Genomic DNA, 20,233 nt, shown 5'->3' with positions numbered 1-20,233 from the left:
AAGGTGGGTAGATCTGCAAACGAAACGCTCTGGGGGGGCAAACAGCTCCGTGTTTACGTCTATACGATCATTTCCTGATAACGTTGAAGCAATAGCCCCGCCTCTCCCACCTCTCCTGCTCAGAGATCAGCTGCTGGGCTGTCAGAAGAGGGGGAGGGAAAGAGAGGCTCCGTTTTGTATTCTTATATTATTATATAGAGTCGTTATTCATTTGTTTTAAAGCTCAATAAATAACAAAGAAGACCTCTGACCGGCACTTTTCAAATTTTGTCCGGAAGTTTAAACTTTAACGGACATGTTGACCGGCGATAAAAAATCGAACTGAAACTCTGCTGCACGGTCCCCTCGTCCCTTGGAAGAGGCGGAGAGGTGGGTGTTTTTCATCTGCTGGTGGACTAACCGGAGAGATTTACAGCAGGAGCAAACGCTTGCCTCGGGGATGGAGAAAAAGAGCCAGAGCGTCGACAGCGGAGAATAAACAGAAGGGCAACCATGCGCGGGAAGTCTTCTTCGCTGCTTTTGTGGCAGGACTACAGCGCCACTTACAGGCCTGGCTCATGTACTACAGCGTCTCCAGCGCTTTCGAGCGGTCTCGTGTGAACGGACACGTTTTCTGGTGCCTGTTGCGTGTGGACGGAAGACTTGTTTGATAACGATTGCGGTCCGTTTGCATTATCGTCCTCGTGTGGCCGGGGCTTAAACGATAACTTCTCAATTCACAAATTAAATGACATTAATTAATGCAAAAAAAGCATGGCTAGTAACACAACAACTCACAGCTTATGATTTGTATTTATCTAATCTTATAAAGGTGTGGTGATGTTGGGAAATGTATTCTGGTACAAATCCCATTTGTAAAATATCTTGATAATCCACAAGTCATTCCATCAGTTATGATTGTGTTCAATCCTGACGGGTAAAACAAACCTGAGCTGTCAGGCGATTAAACAGCTTTGAACCAACAAGACACATATTTTGTAAGAGAGCTCCTTTTTAACATTACATTATATATGGCATTTATAGAAAATGTTGCATATCATAAAATGGAAATGTGTTATTTTTCTTATGATTTCAATACAACTTCAGCTCTGAAAGTACATGATTGGGTTATTAAATACACTCATCACATGCTGCTCGAGGCCTTTTTGTCACAAACTACCAGAGAGCTGTGTGCTGTGACTCAGTGCTGACCACACATTAAAACACCCTGCCTGCTTTTTGGTCTGACCAGAACACAAAGCGGCAGGGAGAGAATAACTGAATGTCTTGCAGCCATGCAAGTGATATTCTCCCTCACACCAAACCCCCCCCCCCCCCTCCCGCCTCACCCCCTGTACCCTCCTGTTCCCGCTGAGCTCTGGGACAGTGGAAGTGAACCATGCAAATATCTGATCTGTGTGTCATATACCTCATTCACACCAACGCAACTCCGGTTCAAGCTCCGTGCTAGAGCTTTTCAGGTTCAGAACCGGTGTGAACAGGAAAACCCGGTGCTTTTCAAGCTCCAGCTCTGAACCGGCCCTGAAACACCGTTGGTGTGAATGAGGTAAGTGAGGATCTCTCAGGCCTAATTTCCAATGCAAAATGACCCCATCCGCTGTTGCATGAAGGTTTAATTGTCTTTCCCACTGAACAATATGCTCCAGCACACACACACAAACACACTCCAAGCCGTTCACACATATCTTCATCATGTCAGCATTCACAAGCACACCGTCTCCTGACTGGCACTACTTCTCTTTATCCCTCCTTATTTATTGTTGTGCACTGGGCTATGAGCGGCTGCCAAACACTGCTGGAATATAGATGAACAGAGTTGGGTACAGGAGAGGGGGGGGGGAGCGTTAGACTTTTACATTGAAGGACAGGATCGTAACATTTCCGTCATAATCCATTATTAGTAGTTGAGCGACGGGGGGGGGTGGGTGTGAGGTAGAGCATGCACTGTCAACTGTCACTGTTTGCGCCGGAGCCTCGCTGCGGGGAAACTTTGGCGCTGTTCCGAGTTTGTTCTAATCTGTCAAAATGACGTACTGCTTTCAGATTTTTCTGTCATTGTTAAAAATCATAGACGGAAAATATTCGGTTAACGCGACCACTGGCAGGAAGAGCCAATTAACGCAGTTTAGTAAGTGGCTTCAACCACACTGCAGGAACCTATTAAGAAACGAGATTGGTTTGTTTTCCTGGCCAAAGCTGGTGACAATTTTCTCTAAATGTTGGCTCATTATATGTAAAGATCTTACCATCATAAGCAATGAACAAACATGCAGATAAAAACGAAAAGAGGCAGAGTGCTGTATGAAAAAAGATACCAGCTGGGCTTGTAATGTAAGCAAACTGCTAACCCATCAGCTAATAATAGTGCGGCTGTGGCTCAAATGCTGAAATCCCTATGTTCCCTCCAGTGGGGATCTCTCTCCCCTTCATCAAACCTGGGGAATACACATCAAACGGGGTGTAACCTTATTGAAGCCATACAGTTTTCATGGAACCTTAAGCACTGCATTGACTGTAGCTCTGCTCCCGTAACACATGCATAGACTCACTTTAACCAGGAATTAGGGGCACAGGCACATCCCAATGGGCACTTCACCAGCAGCATTAAATACGCTAACATGTTCAGGGACTGAAGTGCTAACAGTTGACAAGAACTCCTAAAAAATAACTGATCAGGAGGAGTTTGTGGTGACAGAAAGAGAATCTTACCTGGAGGCTGTCCATCTCTGAGGAGCACTTGGTGAGAATAACCCTGGCCAGCAGGAGGAGGAGGGGGTTGGCCACCAAGCTGTACACAGACTCCCCGTCTATCAGCAGGCTGGAGTGGATCGCATCCACCAGGGCCTGTGGCTGCCAGTCAAAGATATGCACATTTAAATTGAATAATATAAATAATAGATCATTATTCACACTTTGCAGTGATTAATCAATCAATGATTATTTATATAGCCCAATATCACAAATGTTACATTTGTATCAGTGGTCTTCACAGTTTGTACAGAATATCAGAGAGTACACAGGTATAGACAGAGAGAAGGAAGAAGTAAGATGTCCCCCTACAAACTAAGCCTATATCAGCAAAACTAGGGGATGAATCTAATCAGCCCTAACTATAAGCTTTATCAAAAAGGAAGGTCTTAAGCGCACTCTTAAAAACGGATAGGGTGTCTGCCGCCCGAACACAAACTGGAAGCTGATTCCACAAATGTGGAGCTTGATAAGAAAAGGCTCTGGCTCCCATTGTACTTTTAGAGACTCTAGGAACAACCAACAACCCTGCATTCTTGGAACGCAATGCCCTAGTACAGGGGTGCCCAACCTTTTTTGAACCGAGAGCTACTTTTAAAGTTGCCAGTCTGCCGAGATCTACCAGTCCAAATAGAGAGGCGTAGCCATTACTGACAGCCTACTACCAGGTAAATACACACTTCTACTTGTATAAAACTGACCTTTGTACGATTAATACTTCATAAAATACTGCAGATCCTTTATCTTACCTCTTTCTAATCTACACACATACAAGTATTTTACTGAAGTTACACAACTGTGTTGTTGATACAGAGTTGGAGTTTATTCACACGTCACTACAGTGGGTAATGTTTTCAAGAAACATTGAACAGTGCTGCCACATATGACACAGGGAAAAAAAAAAAGACTCTGAACCCTTTCTTTGCCATTATATACAAATAGTGTTGCTACAAAAGTATAAATTAGGCAACTCAGATCTGAAGCTACTCAGGAATCTGCTGCCAAAGTGCAATATAAAAGACAAAATTAATAGAATCAAACCCTTTTTTTGTTGTATTTTAGTCGAATATAAAAAGAAATGCCTTTAAAATAGGATGCAAGCAACACTAGTTTCTTAACCTGAATTGATAATAGACTATAATCAATTTAAGTTTGCATTCTTATACCATTTTGTACAATAATTATAATGAATAAGTTTAAACAAACTAAAACTTACAGCTGATTAATAACGGTATCTAACTTGAGTTTTTATTATATCAAAAACCTGTTGAAATGCTACTGTTATTTTTACTGTCCCCCAAAAGCGTGTCGGTAGCCTCCATGAATGTTTCTTTTCACAACTTCGCCATCTTTGAAAGACTTCATGTGTTTCGCAAGAACGTGACTGACACGATAAGATGCTCTGGTAGCAGCCTTGCTCTTGTTGTTGGGCCTGGTGAAAATGGACTGCTGTGCATTTAGCTGTGCTTTCAGGCCCCTCCCCTTTTGGGAGCGTAGGGCAGAATTAGGAGGGAATTCCGTCTCGTAGCGTTTGTGCGCTGTTTTGAAATGCCGCTCCTAAATTACCCTTCTTCGATAAAGCCACGCTCGCATTGCAGATGAGACAGATGGACTTTGAATTGGAATAGATACAAAAATAATCATCCTCCCACTCGGAGTGAAAATTATATATTTTGGGCTTTTTTGCTTCTGCCATAATTGCGGTCTTGTGTGTGTGCGGACTGTCACTCCTGTTGACACGGACAACGTCAGCGAACTAGTGCATTGCCCACTGCCCACCTGCCACGCCCCGACACATGGGGTCACGCCGGCCAATCACAAAGCTTGGATGCGTTCAAGTGCATTATTCTGGCACAGGAAGATTATGTTCTAGGACATAATAAAACAGAATATTGTTGTTCTATTTTTAGACACATCTCGTGATCGACTGGGAATTTCCCCGATCGACTGGTTGGGCACCCCTGCCCTAGTAGGACAGTAGGGTATAATGAGTTCTTTAAGGTAAGATGGCGCCTGCCCATTAAGGGCTTTGTAGGCGAGAAGAAGAATTTTAAATTCTATCCTGTGTTCTATAGGGAGCCAGTGTAAGGCAGCCAGAACAGGAGTAATGTGGTCCCTTTTTCTAACTCTGGTTAGTACACGAGCTGCAGCATTTTGAATCAGCTGAAGCGACTTGACTGACTTCTTGGTACACCCTGATAATAAAGAGTTACAATAATCCAGCCTTGAAGTAAACATGGACTAGTTTCTCTGCATCGTTTTGAGGCAAGATATGCCTGATTTTTGCAATGTTACGTAGATGGAAGTAGGCGGTCCTTGAAATTGATTTTATGTGGGCGTTAAAGGATAAATCCTGATCAAATATAACACCAAGATTCCTTACAGTCTCACTGGAGGCCAAATTAATGCCATCCATAGTTAGTATATCCTTAGATAATTTGTTTCGTAGATTCTTCGGGCCGAGTACAATAACTTCAGTTTTGGTCGTGTTTAACAACAACAAATGTAAGGTCATCCACATTTTTAAGTCCTTGAGGCAGTCTTGAATTTTATTTAGATGATTAATTTCATCAGGCTTGATTGATAAATATAGTTGAGTATAGTTGAGTATCATCCATATAACAATGAAAATGTACAGAATGATTCCTTATAATATTGCCTCGCGGAAGCATATTAAAGATTAAAGATGCATTAAAGATGCTTCACAAGCAAGTAAGGGTTAGTCCTGATACAAAAAGGAGGAAAGGGAGGGAGGAGTGGAGGATTAGAGGTCAAAAGCATGAGTGAAAAGGTGAGTTTTGAAGGCTTTTTTGAGGGATGTCGGCACTTGGGAAGTGTTGGCCTTTTAGATGTCGAGGGGGTTCCTGGAGGAGTGGGGGGGGGGGGGGGTCTGCAGCAAAGGCCCTGTCGCCCCAGATCTGGAGCTTAGTACTGATGGTCTGCAGCAGGTTAGCCTCAGCAGACCTGAGGTGACGGGTAGGTAGGTGTGTGTTTTGCTGGAGGCGGTCACAGAATTGGGGGAGGGGGTGCAGTTCAGTGGGGGTAAGCATGCGGGCAGCAGAGTTTGTGACATTTAAGTGTTTTGAAGATATAGGCATGGTAACCGCAGAGAATGATGTTGCAGTAATCGGGTCAGTATGTAACGGGGGTGTGACCAGGAAACAAATCTTTGGAGGGAGCTTCTGTGTGTCAGGACGGCGTAGCAGTCCATGTTTTGAGACGGCATCATTGTTGAGCTGTATTATAAATCCTTTTCGGCTGAATATGTTACGATGAGCCATCTTTGTTAACCCTTTCTCCTGTGCCATTATGCATGTAGGGAACACAGTGTTATAACACAGGCTCCTGGTGTGACAGCATGGATAAATCATTGATGCCAAAGGAATTACTTTGATAAAAGAAACAGCCATCTATCCTGGTGTAATGGCATTGTGAGACACGCCATTCAGCTTCAGCGCCTGGAGGAAACTGTCTCCTCAACCTGCAGTAATTAGGACCCCAGAGACGCTTCATTACTGCAGATCTCCTGCACCGTGCCGCTGAGGCAGGGAAAGAGAGAGTACCAAGTACAACCGGCTGCATCATGGCTGGTATGGCAGAGGGTGGTGAAAACTGAACAGCACATCACCAGGATTGAGCTGCCAGCATGGAGGACCTCTACTCACCTTATATAGCCCCGCCCCTGTTCCTACTTCCTGTTTTAATGCTTATGTCCTAGTTCTTCCTGTTGAGCACTAGCATTTTATTTAGGATGATTTACAGCGACATTGCGGTGATCAGATGGTGTACAGTACCACATCCATCCTCTGTTAGTGACATCAGGACCAATACATTTCATATGAGGAAATGTTGTATAACTCTGTAGTGTCTTGTGGTGTAGATGACCCCTACTTTGAGGAGCTACGAAAAGTACCAAAACATATCGTGTCATTAGCCGCTTTCACACCAAGTACTTTGCCGTACTTAGTTCCCAGCACCTAGTTCCCGGCACTTAGTTCCCAGCACTTATTTCCCCCATGGAACTAAATAGCAGATCGCGTTCACACCGGAATAAGTTCCCTGAGGGAAGATTACGCAAATGAAGCCGCTGACGTCACTTCTTCTTCTTCTGCTTTGGGTTTACTGGCAGGCCGCAAACCACTTCACGGCGTATACTGCCACCCGAAGTCCCCGGCCGGAAGTCCCCGAAGTTGGGGACTGGCTTCAGTAGAAGCTGCTGGGACTCCCAGCAGCTTCTACTGAAGCCTTCCGAGTAAATCGCCAGAACGCCGACACCTCCTCATCTCCACCGCTCCCATGTTTTATTTTGTGTTGCCATAAGTTAGTCTCTCTGCGTTTGTGCGCTGGGCTAATGCTAATAATGTTAATGCCAGCAAATACAATGGCGGCTTTACAAAAAAAAATTGTTTTACGGCGCGTGGTTTGCAATTCCCCCAGCCAATCAGAAATTGGTACTTTTTTCTCCCCAGGAAAGTACCACCTCTCTAGCAGGGACTGAACAGGGGGGGGAAAGTTCTCATGAACTAAGTTCTCTTTTTGATGTGAACGCAAAAGGAACTATCGGAACTAAAAGGGAAAAGTACGTGGAAAAGTACGTGGAAAAGTACTCCGGTGTGAAAGTGCCTAATATACACAATGTACACATATTTATTGTTACAATAAGCAGTATTTTATTCTACTGTACAGTATTTCATTTTACATTCTGTCTTACGCTCATCTGATTCTATTTAACGTGTATATAGTTTACTTCTTTCTTCCGTTTTGCAATATTTGTATTCTTCGTTAACAAAGCAATCACAGTTAAGTTTTCTCCTAATCTCCAGTCCAGTTTTAATTGTTTTGTTACTTTTACAGAATTGCCAAAAAAAAAGTGTTGAAAATCTTACCTACCCATCATGCTTTCAGTTGAGGACTTCATTAATGGTTTGGTAACATTTCCATTAACACAAACGTATCAGCACTGAAGAGTTAGTTTGACACGAAGATATCAAATCAGAGACAGATACAAACAGAGGAGAGAGATGAGACGGCATCATACCTCAGAGGAGAGCAGGGCCGGTGGCAGCAGGTCGGAGATACTGATGGAGACAGGAGGACCAGTCCAGTTACTCTGAGCAAACAGGTGGAGGCAGGACACTGCCAGGGCCATCAGCGCCAGCTGCCTGCAGCAGAGAACACACACTGGGTTAGTAGACAGAAAGACTGGAGAGAAAAGATCACGTCTACAGGAGCTCAAATGCTCACAACTACAATGTTCTCCAGCCAGACAAGTTGCAGTTTAAATCATTGGCCGTGCAAAATGTGCCACTAACCCTATCTGGACATTTTCAGAGAAGTTTTTATTATTTGCATACATTCTAGAGCAATGGTCAAAAACATTATGTGAGGATACATTGACCTTGAAACAAAATGCAATTATTTCCGAATTCATTGAATGTTTGATATGAAGAAAATTACATCAATTAATTCCTGAGATATCACAATTACACACGGATGTACAGATAACCAGGAAGAAAAAGGTATAGTGACAGGGATTTAGAGTCAGGCAACGACTAGCGATATGCATTGCAGTCTTTCTATTGGACTGAGGAGATGAGGGAAGGTGTACACAAAAAAGGAAGAGGATCCAAATGGAGGAGGAACAAAATGTGCTGCATTTAACATTTACAAAGGACAGCTCTCCACAGAGAGCAAAAATGTCAGATGTTAAGCTTTCATCATTTAAAATGGAAAACAAGCACTCTCGTGCTCAACTGCTCTCACTGCCAAACACAACTCCTCAGGTCAATGTTAAGACACTCATTTATTATCATCATTTACAGTTTGTTACAGAAATCCCAATGAGTCCTCTGATGTCAAAGTTATCTCATAATTTGGAGTTCACTTTTCTTTTGTTTGCTGAAGAAACAGATGGTACTCTGAGCCTCTGAATGTCTGACGGATGGCCAGTACAGCAGGCCACAGAAGGACATTGTAAACAAGCTAGCCTCAATCGCTGTAGACTACAAGCTAATGATAGATCATGTTTTGTTAGCAGTGGTGTTAACCCTCCGGTATCATTCGATTGGACTACGCAAATTAGTCATTGGAGACAAAAATGTCCACTGCAAAAGACTTTGATAAAAACATTACATTAAAAGGTTTTTTTCACAACTTTTTTGGGTTCAGTCTTTAAAGCAAGGATTTTAACTCTTTAAATGTCATTTTGAAGACATGAAACCGCTGTTTTTTTTCATGGTGAAAACAGAGAAAATTAGTTATTTTCCATAAAATACATATCTGGGGACTGGCTCTTTTTTTTTTATAACAGTCTTGGATATGTCAAAGATTAGCAACAAAATAGATTTTTTTTTTTTGCATTATTAGTTTTTGCACAAAATCAGATTGAACAAAAAAACTCACACATTAGTCATTCGGGACAAAAACGTCCACTTTCAAAAACTGCTCTAAAATGACAGATTAATATTTTTTTAAACTTTTTGGGGTTAAATCTTTCAATCAACTTCAGTCCTGATCAAAAATACCAAATGTTAAATTATGTTCAGGATTTTAACCCTTTAACTGCCAGTTTGAAAACATGAATTTTCTATGAAAAACATGCACAAAAAGGCAGTTATTTTCCATATAATAAATGTTGGGGGGGGGGGGGGGTCGGCTTTTTTTTTTATCACAGTCTTGGATATGTCAAAGATTAGCAACAACATTTATTTTTGGTGGATTATTAGTTTTTGCACAGAATCAGATTAAACAAAACTCACACATTAGTCATTCGGGGACAACAATGTCCCATCCACTCCCATTATAACCACATCTTTGGATCTCTACGCCATACCATTATAAAATCATGCATTTTGTAATGTAAGGGTTTTATATTGGAGGAAAATAGTTCAATTTGTCCTTTTTACTCTATATCACCAGATGTGACATTTTACCATTGAATTACATGCTTGTCATTTCTTGGTTTCTTTGCCTGTGGTATAATGGGGCCCTGACAGCCATTGGAATACATGTATGCAACTAATATGATGTAGGTGTGTTGGTATGGATGTGGAAGAGTGGTATCAGCTGAGAAATAAGTGTGTGTGTGTGTGTGTGTGTGTGTGTGTGTGTGTGTGTGTGTGTGTGTGTGTGTGTGTGTGTGTGTGTGTGTGAGAGAACAGAGACAACAATACACAGTAAATGACATTAAGATACCCCTGTGGGCCATCTAAGCTAATTTACAGATGGCCCTGAGCCCAATAGAGATTGCCCTGAAAAATGGCTTGGGGGGCCTCCCCCTAGAACATTTTGATTTTTGCAGGTCTTAGATGCTGTCTGGTGCATTCTCTAGACTGAATTATAAGATGAACTACCACAATATTATACAATTTCAATTGTATTCTTCATTTCACTTGTTTGTTTGTTCTTGTTTGTGTTTGCTCGCTTGCATGCCCTGAATAGCTATAAGAAATACTTAAGTTGTTGGTCAAGACACTTTCCATCTGATGAAGGCAAATGCCTTCCCAGATGTAAAAAAGTAGAAAACATTACATTCAGTTATAACTGCCAAAACAAATATTATTTACACTATTATGGCCCCTGTTAAAAATGTTTGTAATGTAAGTTGGTCGAACGAATGCCTCCTCATCTGGAAGCTGACCAAGCAGCAGTCGAGAGGAGCCGAGCACATCCGCGAAGCACACAAAATGTGTTCCCGTTAGCCGGCAAATCTAAATCTCTTTGGTCAAAATGTCCGGTCAAAATAATTTCCCTTTAGCGCAATTCAGTTGCGCCACTTATGTGACAGACAAGAATAGTCCATTCTAATGTCTAACACTTGCAAATCAATGTCTAACACTTGCAAATCAAATGCAAAGCTTCCAAATATGCTACATTTTTATAGAAATGTTGTTTTTAAGACTGCCTGTATTTTTTATTTTATTTAAATCGAGATAATACACCCAAAAAAAAGCTTTTTATTGATCCAAAACTCGACCCAAAGCCGTCTGAATTTCTGACATGTAATTCCCAGCAGCCTCCGCGCGCGTGACGTAATAGTGGCCAAACAGTCTCTGGACCAAATATCCCGACTCGGCAGTCTCGGTCACATGTTTTTCGAAAAGAAAACTGAATTAACATGGGTTATTGTTGAGCTTTTTGTTGTACGAACGGTGCGGGATCTGGGAGAGTTTTACATGCATTTCCCAAAGACCAAATCATCCGCAAAAAATGGATTTTTTTTTAGTGAATCGTGTTGGATGGCAACCGACAAAATGGAGCAAGTTGTGTTCTGACCACTTCGCGTGTGATGCATACGACGTTGATCCTGCTATCATGAAGTCTGTTGGTGGAGAAGCATTAATAGCACGTCGGAGGCTGAAACCCGGAGCCGTCCCCTCCACATTTCAGCACAAGAAACCACTGAAAGAACGAAAGAGCCGGGCGATGCAGAAACGCCAAAGAATTGAGGTAAACAACTTTTGATTAGATTTCAAAGCGCACGGAGCACAGCAGATAACGCAATTGCAGTTGTATTGCTTATAGAGGTGGGCACCGTTAGATTCTGTGTCTTTACGATCATAAACAATGTGTTGGATGTGGAGCTAGGATAAGTAATAAGGGCGCTAGGAGTGATAGGTTAGCATTTTTCGCTCGGGGCTAATTCACTGTTAGCATTGTAGTTTATCTGCAGCTCATTCATCGCTCCTCCACTCATAACGGAAAATGTCGAACGTCCTACAGTCGGTGATGCGGACTTCTTCTCCCATCTCTTCCTTCACTTTCCCATAGTTGTGGCAGCACTTGTTTTCTAGGCTTGTAGGCATGGTCTGGCAGTTTCCACATCTACACCAATTCTCAGCACCCTCGGCCTCTTCCTCAGATGGCGAACTTGAATCATCGCCATCAGCACTTTCATCGGTGATATCAGGTGACGTTTCCTTGTATTTCCTCTTCGACATCAGAGGCTCGTATATATATGGTTGGATGTCGACAACATACTCCAGATATTGGGTGGCCTCCGACTCAGAATCAGACATGATAGACGAAACTAAGTTGTACTATCGGCGGAAGCCGCTGCGAGCATTTTTCGCTCAGGGCTAATTCAGAGGCTCACTCAGAGCGCCTGGACTTTATTTTTCTAAACCTCTCTAAAAAGGTCAAATTTCACTTGTTTTGCATCAATCTTGATACAGGGTACTTATTATATGTTATAGTTTGGATTCCTAAAGCTTTTAGTCTATAGTCTACTCAGAATCAGACATGATAGACAAAACTAGTTGTACTATCGGCGGAAGCCGCTGTGATTGATAAGCCAGGTGGAAATATGTTTGGCACATCTGACGTCACGCGCCGCCATCTTGCGGAGGAGCGGCGGAGAAAATAAATCGTCGGACTTGGTGTTGGGGGTTGAACACAATTAATATTGCGCATTGCCAGACTCATATTATCTCCGATTTTAATACTGCAATATCTTAGATAGTGTTGTAGCTATATGATTTCGATTTTACTGGCAATTATACAAAAAGCTTTGCATTTGATCTTTAATGTGGAGAAAGAGATGTCCTGTATGGGTTGATTGTGCGTTGATCTGTTGGTAATGCCTCGGGGTTCCGGTGGGCATGTAAACAAATGCATAATGCTGCGCTATACTTTGTGGCCTCACCCAGTTGCATAGCGACACTTATTGTTTAGGTGTCTTTTAATAAGCAGGTAGTCATATCATTAGCTAGAACTAGCTGGATCTGATCGATATGGACATAAAAGCGAGTGAAGTCTAATCTGACGGGAGAGAGAGATCAGCTGCTGCTGACGAGTCGACACGGAGCGCTGCATGATCACATGCAGCGGTGAGCGGACAAAACACACACTTCAGGTTAGAATATCACACGTAGCTATTTTAATGACCTCTCAAACTACCTAAACTAGTTATAGATATGTTTAGTTTTACTGTCGGGTCACTCATTACTGGATCCGCGAGCTGCATGATACTGGCATAATAGATTGCCCGATCGGGCAACCAGCAGGTGAGGCTTCATTGCCCGAGCTCAATACTAGATGGCCCCGGGCCATCGGGCAGTCGTTAATGTCGAGCCCTGGTAGATTTGGTTTACAGCAAGTCGCAGTTTTCGCCTCATATCTTTCTTTCTTTCTATCTCTCTTTTTCTCTCACTCCCTCATTCCCAAACTCATACACACTCGTACATAGTAAACCTCCTTATACCTTGTATGTGTGTGAGTGATTGTGAGAATGAGACAGGAGTAAGTGTGCTCTCATGGCGTTTTGTTTTTCATTTGTGCTGTTTCATGTGTCTTTGAGGTAAACAGATGTATGATCTGGACCCTGCTTGACCTCGATGTTTTGAATTGTTTGGAACTTCAAAGTCCTTTGATAATGTCTCTTTAGCAAACAGACATACACAGCCATACATACACTCCTTGAAGTAAATAAAAACACCTGGCTGCAAAGCCAAAGCTTCAAATATGTGTAGTTTGGCTGGATGGTCATTTCATTCCTGTGATACGCAACGAGCAGTAAGATGAAGAGGAGCTTCTCTGTGGGACAAGAGTAGGGCTGTAGCGATACACTAATCTCACGATACGATACGATACACGATATTCAGCCAACGATACATATCACGATATTCAGCCAACGATACGATTCGATACACTTATATCATTTTCTGAAAGATTTTAAAAGGGACAGTGTGATTTTGGTGACATCTTGTGAGTGTTCCATTGACTTGGATTGAATTAATTCAACTGAAAACTGAAAGCATCAATTATACAATATATGGCTCTGACAGAGAGTCTACAGCTTGCAAATGCTGGACAAAATGAATCAAAAGATGTGGTGAGAAAATGTGTTTCATTTATTGAAACAGTGCAAACTGTAGCTTACAAGCCATTGAAACGTAATTACATAAAGTGCAGTATCACAATGGACAATGGAGAATTAAAAGGTGCAGCAGGTGGCGGAACACGGGGGATTTCAATGGGACTAGTTAGAAATTAAAATCAATGTTTTGATGGCATAAAGTACCTTAAACATACCGTCAGTTTAAATGCTGTTTTATACTGAAAAACCAGAAGTTCTTGTGCACAACCAATTGTTAAGCTTTTATTCTGAAAATCCTTCATCTCCGGTTAGCATTTAGCATGTGGCTAATATACCATTTACTATAGAGGTGAATTTAGTAGCGATATGACACGGAGTGTTGCACACCGAAACCTACTGATTTCAACACTACAACTATAGACGTCGAGATATTATTATTGTTGAATATTAAATGAAGGTACAGTTTATTTGAATATGTTGATTTACAGACGTGGGTAGCATGAGACAACATTCGGAACTACCGGAAATGATACCAGCTGTGAGGTATTTTTGGAGTATTGATTACAGCGTTTAACCTGTTAAACCCCGAGCCTGTTTTTCAGGTTTCAGGCTCGAAAATGACATTCCCAGAACAAATGACCATATCTTCCCTTCTAAAAGGGTTAAATTAATCATCTTCTTTCTCAAAGTAATGATAAACCTGTGAGTTGGATGTAGAAAAGTCAGATTCAATATAGATGTTTTTTATTTAAATAAAATTCAGATTGAACATGGTAAAAAACTGTAAATTATAGTGTCCGTCCAAAAAATATTTTGTACTTATAGTGAAAACTAACCTTGGATGATGGTTTAGTAGACTAAAAGCTTTAGGAATCCAAAGTACAACATATAATAAGTACCCTGTATCAAGATTGATGCAAAACAAGTGATATGACCTTTTTAGACAGATTTAGAAGAAAAAAAAACCTCTTCTGGGGCCATTTGGGTGGATTTTCCATATCTCTGGCCCCCCTTGCTCGATTTTGACATCTCTTTCTGACGGTCAGAGCCAATGGAATCGAGGGGAACTCCCACATAGTCCTTATTTGGTCATGTGTATGTGTGAGACTGCTGCATCGCCGAGACCGGAAGCAGCAGCTAGCTGTGGTGGCTACCATTAGCAGCTAGCATTTTCTCTCCGATTTTTACATTAAAATGGAATTATGGATTATAAATTCAATCAGTTTTTTATACATGGACATTAAGAACCTATGGATTAACCGATTCAGCCGCGTTTTTTCTCATTTTAATGCCATTGAACACGTACTTTGATCAGATTGACAGCTACTTGTGAGACGATCTCCCTAGAAGCTTTGTAAAGGTACGTGTTGTGATGACTGTATTTGCTTCCCCTGTCGCGAGTCCGGATCACTCAGTGATGATACTATATACCTACATAATCTATGGAGTCTCAGTTTTAATCGGATATATTGTATGTGCAGCTATGATAAGTAATAAGGGTACTTTTATCTTGAGTTCTGTGCCAATGTCCGTTAGCATTTTTCGCTCAGGGGTAATTTAGATGCTTCTTGTGAGACTTGTGTTTTGTTTTGGTAAACATGGTTTGTATCGGCAGTTAGCTGAGATTATTTCCGTTAATCTGGTATAACACATTAATAGGTTCTTAAATATTAAGATCCCCTGAGACACCGTATCGTGAAAAAAAGTCCCAGGGTCCCCGCCGGCGGGGACCTTCGGGCTTAACAGGTTAAAATGTATTAAATGAAAAGTCATGAAAGAGATGAGGAGAAAAGGCGTGTTTAGTTATATATTTAATGTACAATGTCTGAATACTCTGTTATGCGCAACAACGAACATTGGAGACGTGGAGGGCCGGCCCCCAGCAGCGCCAACCGGCCCACAGGGAGGAGCCAGCAGAGGATATTTAACAGCTGGAAAGGTGGCACTCGCTCTCTTCCCTTCGCTCACGAGAGACAGAACACAGCTGTTTTTCTGACTGAACCATCTTCTGCTTGTAACATTACCACGCTTTTTATTAATTAAAGTATACATTTGAACCTTCTCAGAGACTCAATTAGTCTCTTTTTTAAAGCTTCTCTCCTGGACGCGAGAATAACGAACACAGTTATCAGACTTAATGTATCGATACCTGCGGCTGAAAAATCGATACTTTCTCGGAAAACTAAATATCGATATATACCGCAGGATCGATTAAATTGCACAGCCCTAGACAAGAGGTCTCATGCAGCCCGTAACTTCAGCTGCAGGACTCATCCTCTGAAACAGAAACACCCTGAGAAGGAGAATCTGGTGTGGATCTGCCTGAACTGTGCTTGAAAGGAGTCAGCACAAACAACACTTTTTTGCCAAACAGTTTACCAAACAGTTAATTTATCGGATGGGGGCAGAGAAGAAGGAACAATTCTGCCCTGAATCCCACGTTGATACAGATGAATCGATGAGGTCCTTTGCTGAGGAGGTTGAGGAGCTGCTGAGGAACTGCTGAGGAACAACAAGATGGTGATGAGGTTGAGATGTATGAAGGACTACAAAACCATTTAGATGGAAAAAGCCTGATGTTCACTAAAGTGCTTAGTGATCTCCTCCTCAATCACACCACAAAGGGGACGATAGCACCAGAGATTGCCACAGGAGTAACAAGAATATTCGTTGCGCCGCCACGTGAAGCCATGCTTAGAGAAATGATCAGATGTTTGTGGTGGAGTCTGATTGTTCTTCATCTGACCCTTCCGCTGAAAGTGGAGAGGACACAGAGGATCCCATCCCGTAGCTGCGCTACATTCCTCTGCACTATCCATATTGACGCACCTAATTCCTAAACTTCTAACAGATAAAACATACACCGATCCTTCAGCCTCATATGAGCTCTCAGACACGTTCAAAATTAAATTCTGAGCTTGCTGCTGTGTGCGCCATCGTGCGTTTGCATGCAGATGCTGGGATTGACTTTTTTTTTTTACCGTTAGAGCCGATAGAATCGAAGGGGAATTTCTCCATACACACACAGTTAAAAAAAAAGTGGGGGCTTTGCACATGCAGGTTTGCATCAGAGCGAACCTATCTCTCGCTCTGACATCTGGAAATGCAAAAGCAGGTTTATTGCTTATGGATCATCAGAAATCATTTCAAAGGGACACAGACACATTGGATTAACCTATTGATTAACTTCAGCAGCGTTTTTATCGTTGTAATGCCATTGAAGACCACTGTACTGTTCCAGTAATCCAAAATTCGATTCACAGGTAGCAAATAAGCTTGACTCGGACAACATACGTCTCAGGGTAGTTTGTTTGACTCTTTACTTAAACAAAAAGGTATCAAATACAAACACATCTTTTTCTCAGGTCAAAATACTATGTTGCTCTGTGCTTCCTTCTCCTACACCACAATCACCAGCAGCTGCCGTCGGCTATAACGTCTCGTAATCACGAACAGCTGCGGTCGTCCATGTCGTCAATTTCACACGACTGGTTCAAATAAATGATATAATAGCACTAACAACAAAGGATTATAATATTCAAATATATCAACTATACATTTTAACATATGGCTCTTACAACCACTTTTGACCAGACAACAACCAAGGTAGGCCATGTTGCCGGTTTTAGCTACCTAGCGCCATAGGTTTTGATGTATTTTCTTGTTAATAGCTTTGCGAGTTCTAATCATGGAGTGATAATGTAGAGTATAATGTATCGATGCGAATCGATGGGTTGGGCGTGCAGCTACAATAAGCAATAAGGGTGTTATGAGTGAGTTTCTGTGCAACACCCCGTTAGCATGTTTCGCTCGTGGCTAATTCATAGGCTCAGCGCTAGCTTTGTGGGTTTTTTTGAAAATAAAAATGATCAGTTAGCTGAGTTTCTTCCCGTTATATGGATATAAAACATTCATAGTTTATTGAATATTAAGATGCCCTCAGATGCTGTTTCCTGCCGATGACGCGTTTTCCCCCCCGGTATCGAGGGTGCGGTATAGAAGAGGTTAAATGGAATTTTTAAATAAAGTTGTACCTGTTGGTGTGTTCATTGTTGGTGCCACAGGTGAGGTACTGCAGCACCTGTTTCTCCAGGTAGGCCTCGATGTCCTCCCCCTCACTGCAGCTGCCGTCTCCTCTAAGCAGGTCCAACACCTGGGGGCTCAGCAGGACCTCCTCCAAGTCCCCCTCCATCAGGGACTTCAGCAGAGGGCCCGCCTCTGGAAGAACAAAGATTAGAGTTGAAATTCAGGACATTCTTACCATTTAGTTCAAATTAAGTTCACATGAAAACAATGCAATTGCTACCGCAGGTGCAACATTTAACTGCAGAAGGATATCGGAAAAATATGAATTTTTGCAGGAAATCTTATGCACTACGATTGAATGCATTTAAACCCTTTTGAAAAATGCAGAACCCAAATAAACAGATCATTGTGCCTGTTGGCCTATAGAAAGATACACATTGGTCCAAACCCTTTAAAATTATTTAAGAGCTGAGGTTTTCATTAACCCGTCTTGAAACTCTTTAAAAACAATTTTAATTGGAAGGAACAGATCATTGCCTAGTCTGTGTGTGTGGTCTATCGACATGAGTAAACAATGCAGATAAAGAAGGAGAACCCTACAGTTTGAAGGAGATGTTTATTAAATGGATATTGTAGAGGGAGTTATGACCTGTTAAATGCCCTAACAAAAACATTGTAGCAGCAGAAAAATAAATAAAACTGAGAACTTATTCTAAATTAAGCTGCCGCTCTTCGTTGTATTCCAATAATACAATAGTGTTTCCCTTCTAAAAAAAGGCTCATTTTGGTGCGCCAATCTGTCTACTACCTGTGTCTATACATAATCACCAAGTGCTCAAAACCACTTTCAAAATAAAAGCGTACACTCCGCTGTGTGGAGAGGCTGATGGGGAGATGTGGAAAAACAGTGATTTATGAAAGGACGGAGAGCGGCTGCTGGGCCACCACCTCCCAACCAGAAATAATTGTAATGCATTTGGTTAAACATCTCCCAGCCTTTCATTAGCTTTTTATTTGAGGAGGGAGACTGGCTTGGCTCATTAGCATTGATTGCTTCTTGTTCCAGCGTTGGAGAGAACAGAGGGGGGGGGGGGGGGGGGTGGTTGGCATACTGAGCTGCATGAAGAAGCCCGGCTAACTTGAGAATGATCTCAATTGTCTCCCTTAAGGTCCTTACACACCGAGCTGATTTTCGGCGTCGATAGATGTCTGGCCGTCGATGAGCGTCCTGTCGCCCTACTCAGATTGGTGTGTACTGCACCGTTGTGTCTTTTCACCTTCCGCTGCCGATTCGACAAGTTGAATCGGGAGGCTGTCGGCCAAAGGCCGTAGGCCAAAGAAATCACTGTGATTGACTGTTCAGCTTAGCGAATCGGTGCATGAGAAGCGAAAGGGAAGTGACGGAAAAAATAAATAACGCGTTAACGCAAAAAATTAACGCCAGTAATTATTTTAACGCGATTAACGCATGTGCATTTTTTGTCCTTGGCCACCCCGTAGTTTCAGAGCGCATCGAGTTTAAAATACCATCTACAAGCTGATGCTGACAGCCCCGCTCCTGCCGCCCGCTTGCGGCAGACCACACTTCCACGCTCACCGGCAGGCCCTGACTGGCCATCGGGAGGACCGGGAGAGACCTTACGTGTATTGTTGTTGTTAGCATCTGGTGCTAGCTAGCTGCGCTAACGGATATAAGGAGCTGTTTCAATGAAAACAGAGGAGTGACATTTCGCCGACAACTGCGCCGAGCACTTGACTTTATGCAGGAAGCCAGACAGTGGGACATTGTACGAAAAGTCAGCACACTCAGCTCGGATAGTGCGCGCAACATGATCACAGCGTCCAGGTAGCTCCCGTTCGAGCATATGCCTTGAGTTGCACATAGCTCCAACGATCCATCACAGAAACACACACACACACACACACTTTGTATTGTATTATTGTATGAGAGAGGTTCCAGGTTAAATTTAGGCGAATATTTGTAATGTTCAGAGGTTGTAGTGTTTAATATTCATGAGAATTGTTGTCATTGTTGAAATGATAATGAACATTTGCATAAAGCATATTTGTCCACTCATGTTGATAAGAGTATTAAAAACTTGAAAAATATTCCTCTAAGGTACATTTAGAACAGATAAAAAATGTGCGATTAATTTGCGATTAACTATGGACAATCATGCGATTAATCGCGATTAAATATTTTAATCGACTGACAGCCCTAATTTTTTTACATTCTCAAGTCTACTGTCAAGGTACTATGGCTGTGTTCAGAGTAAAGAGCTTTTTCAAGTCAGAAAGAAAGAGGCCATGATGTTCCCTGGTGAACAGACTTCTCTTTTGTCAAAAAGCTGGTCACAACCTTCAAAACCAGCACCCCCATCTGTTGGCGGAGAGTTGTAACTGCAACGCCAAAAAGTTCACTAAACAAATCAATACAAAAGTTTTATTTTTAGTTACTATTTTTGAGTTAGCATTTTAGTGTAAGCAGTCTATAAAAATCTTCACTATATAAGAGAAAGTGATAATGCGGTGTGCTTCTTCTGTTGCTCTGCTATAGAAAAGAAGCTTGTCAGTGCAGACAAGATCAGGGATGGGAGTTTTGTGAAAGGAGGATTTAAGAACTGGCGAAAGGCAGGGGAAACA

At 42.1% G+C, this 20,233-nt stretch overlaps 1 protein-coding gene across 1 annotated transcript in view; it reads right to left on the bottom strand.

The window, feature by feature from the left end:
• Positions 1 to 20,233, bottom strand: part of ttc27 (tetratricopeptide repeat domain 27) — a 110,249-nt gene that overhangs the window by 79,269 nt on the left and 10,747 nt on the right. Inside the window, exons 2-4 of the mRNA XM_034223051.1 lie at positions 17,599 to 17,782; positions 7,787 to 7,910; positions 2,710 to 2,850 (exon numbers count right to left, since the gene is read on the bottom strand). Of these exons, the coding sequence (XP_034078942.1) occupies positions 2,710 to 2,850; positions 7,787 to 7,910; positions 17,599 to 17,782 (449 nt within the window). The remainder of the gene's footprint in view (positions 1 to 2,709; positions 2,851 to 7,786; positions 7,911 to 17,598; positions 17,783 to 20,233) is intronic.

The sequence above is a fragment of the Gymnodraco acuticeps genome, unplaced genomic scaffold, assembly GCF_902827175.1.
Source record: "Gymnodraco acuticeps unplaced genomic scaffold, fGymAcu1.1, whole genome shotgun sequence".
NCBI classification, from domain to species: Eukaryota; Metazoa; Chordata; class Actinopteri; order Perciformes; family Bathydraconidae; genus Gymnodraco; species Gymnodraco acuticeps.
Note: the sequence above shows the minus strand (reverse complement) of the source record. Positions and strands in the feature narration are given on the sequence as shown.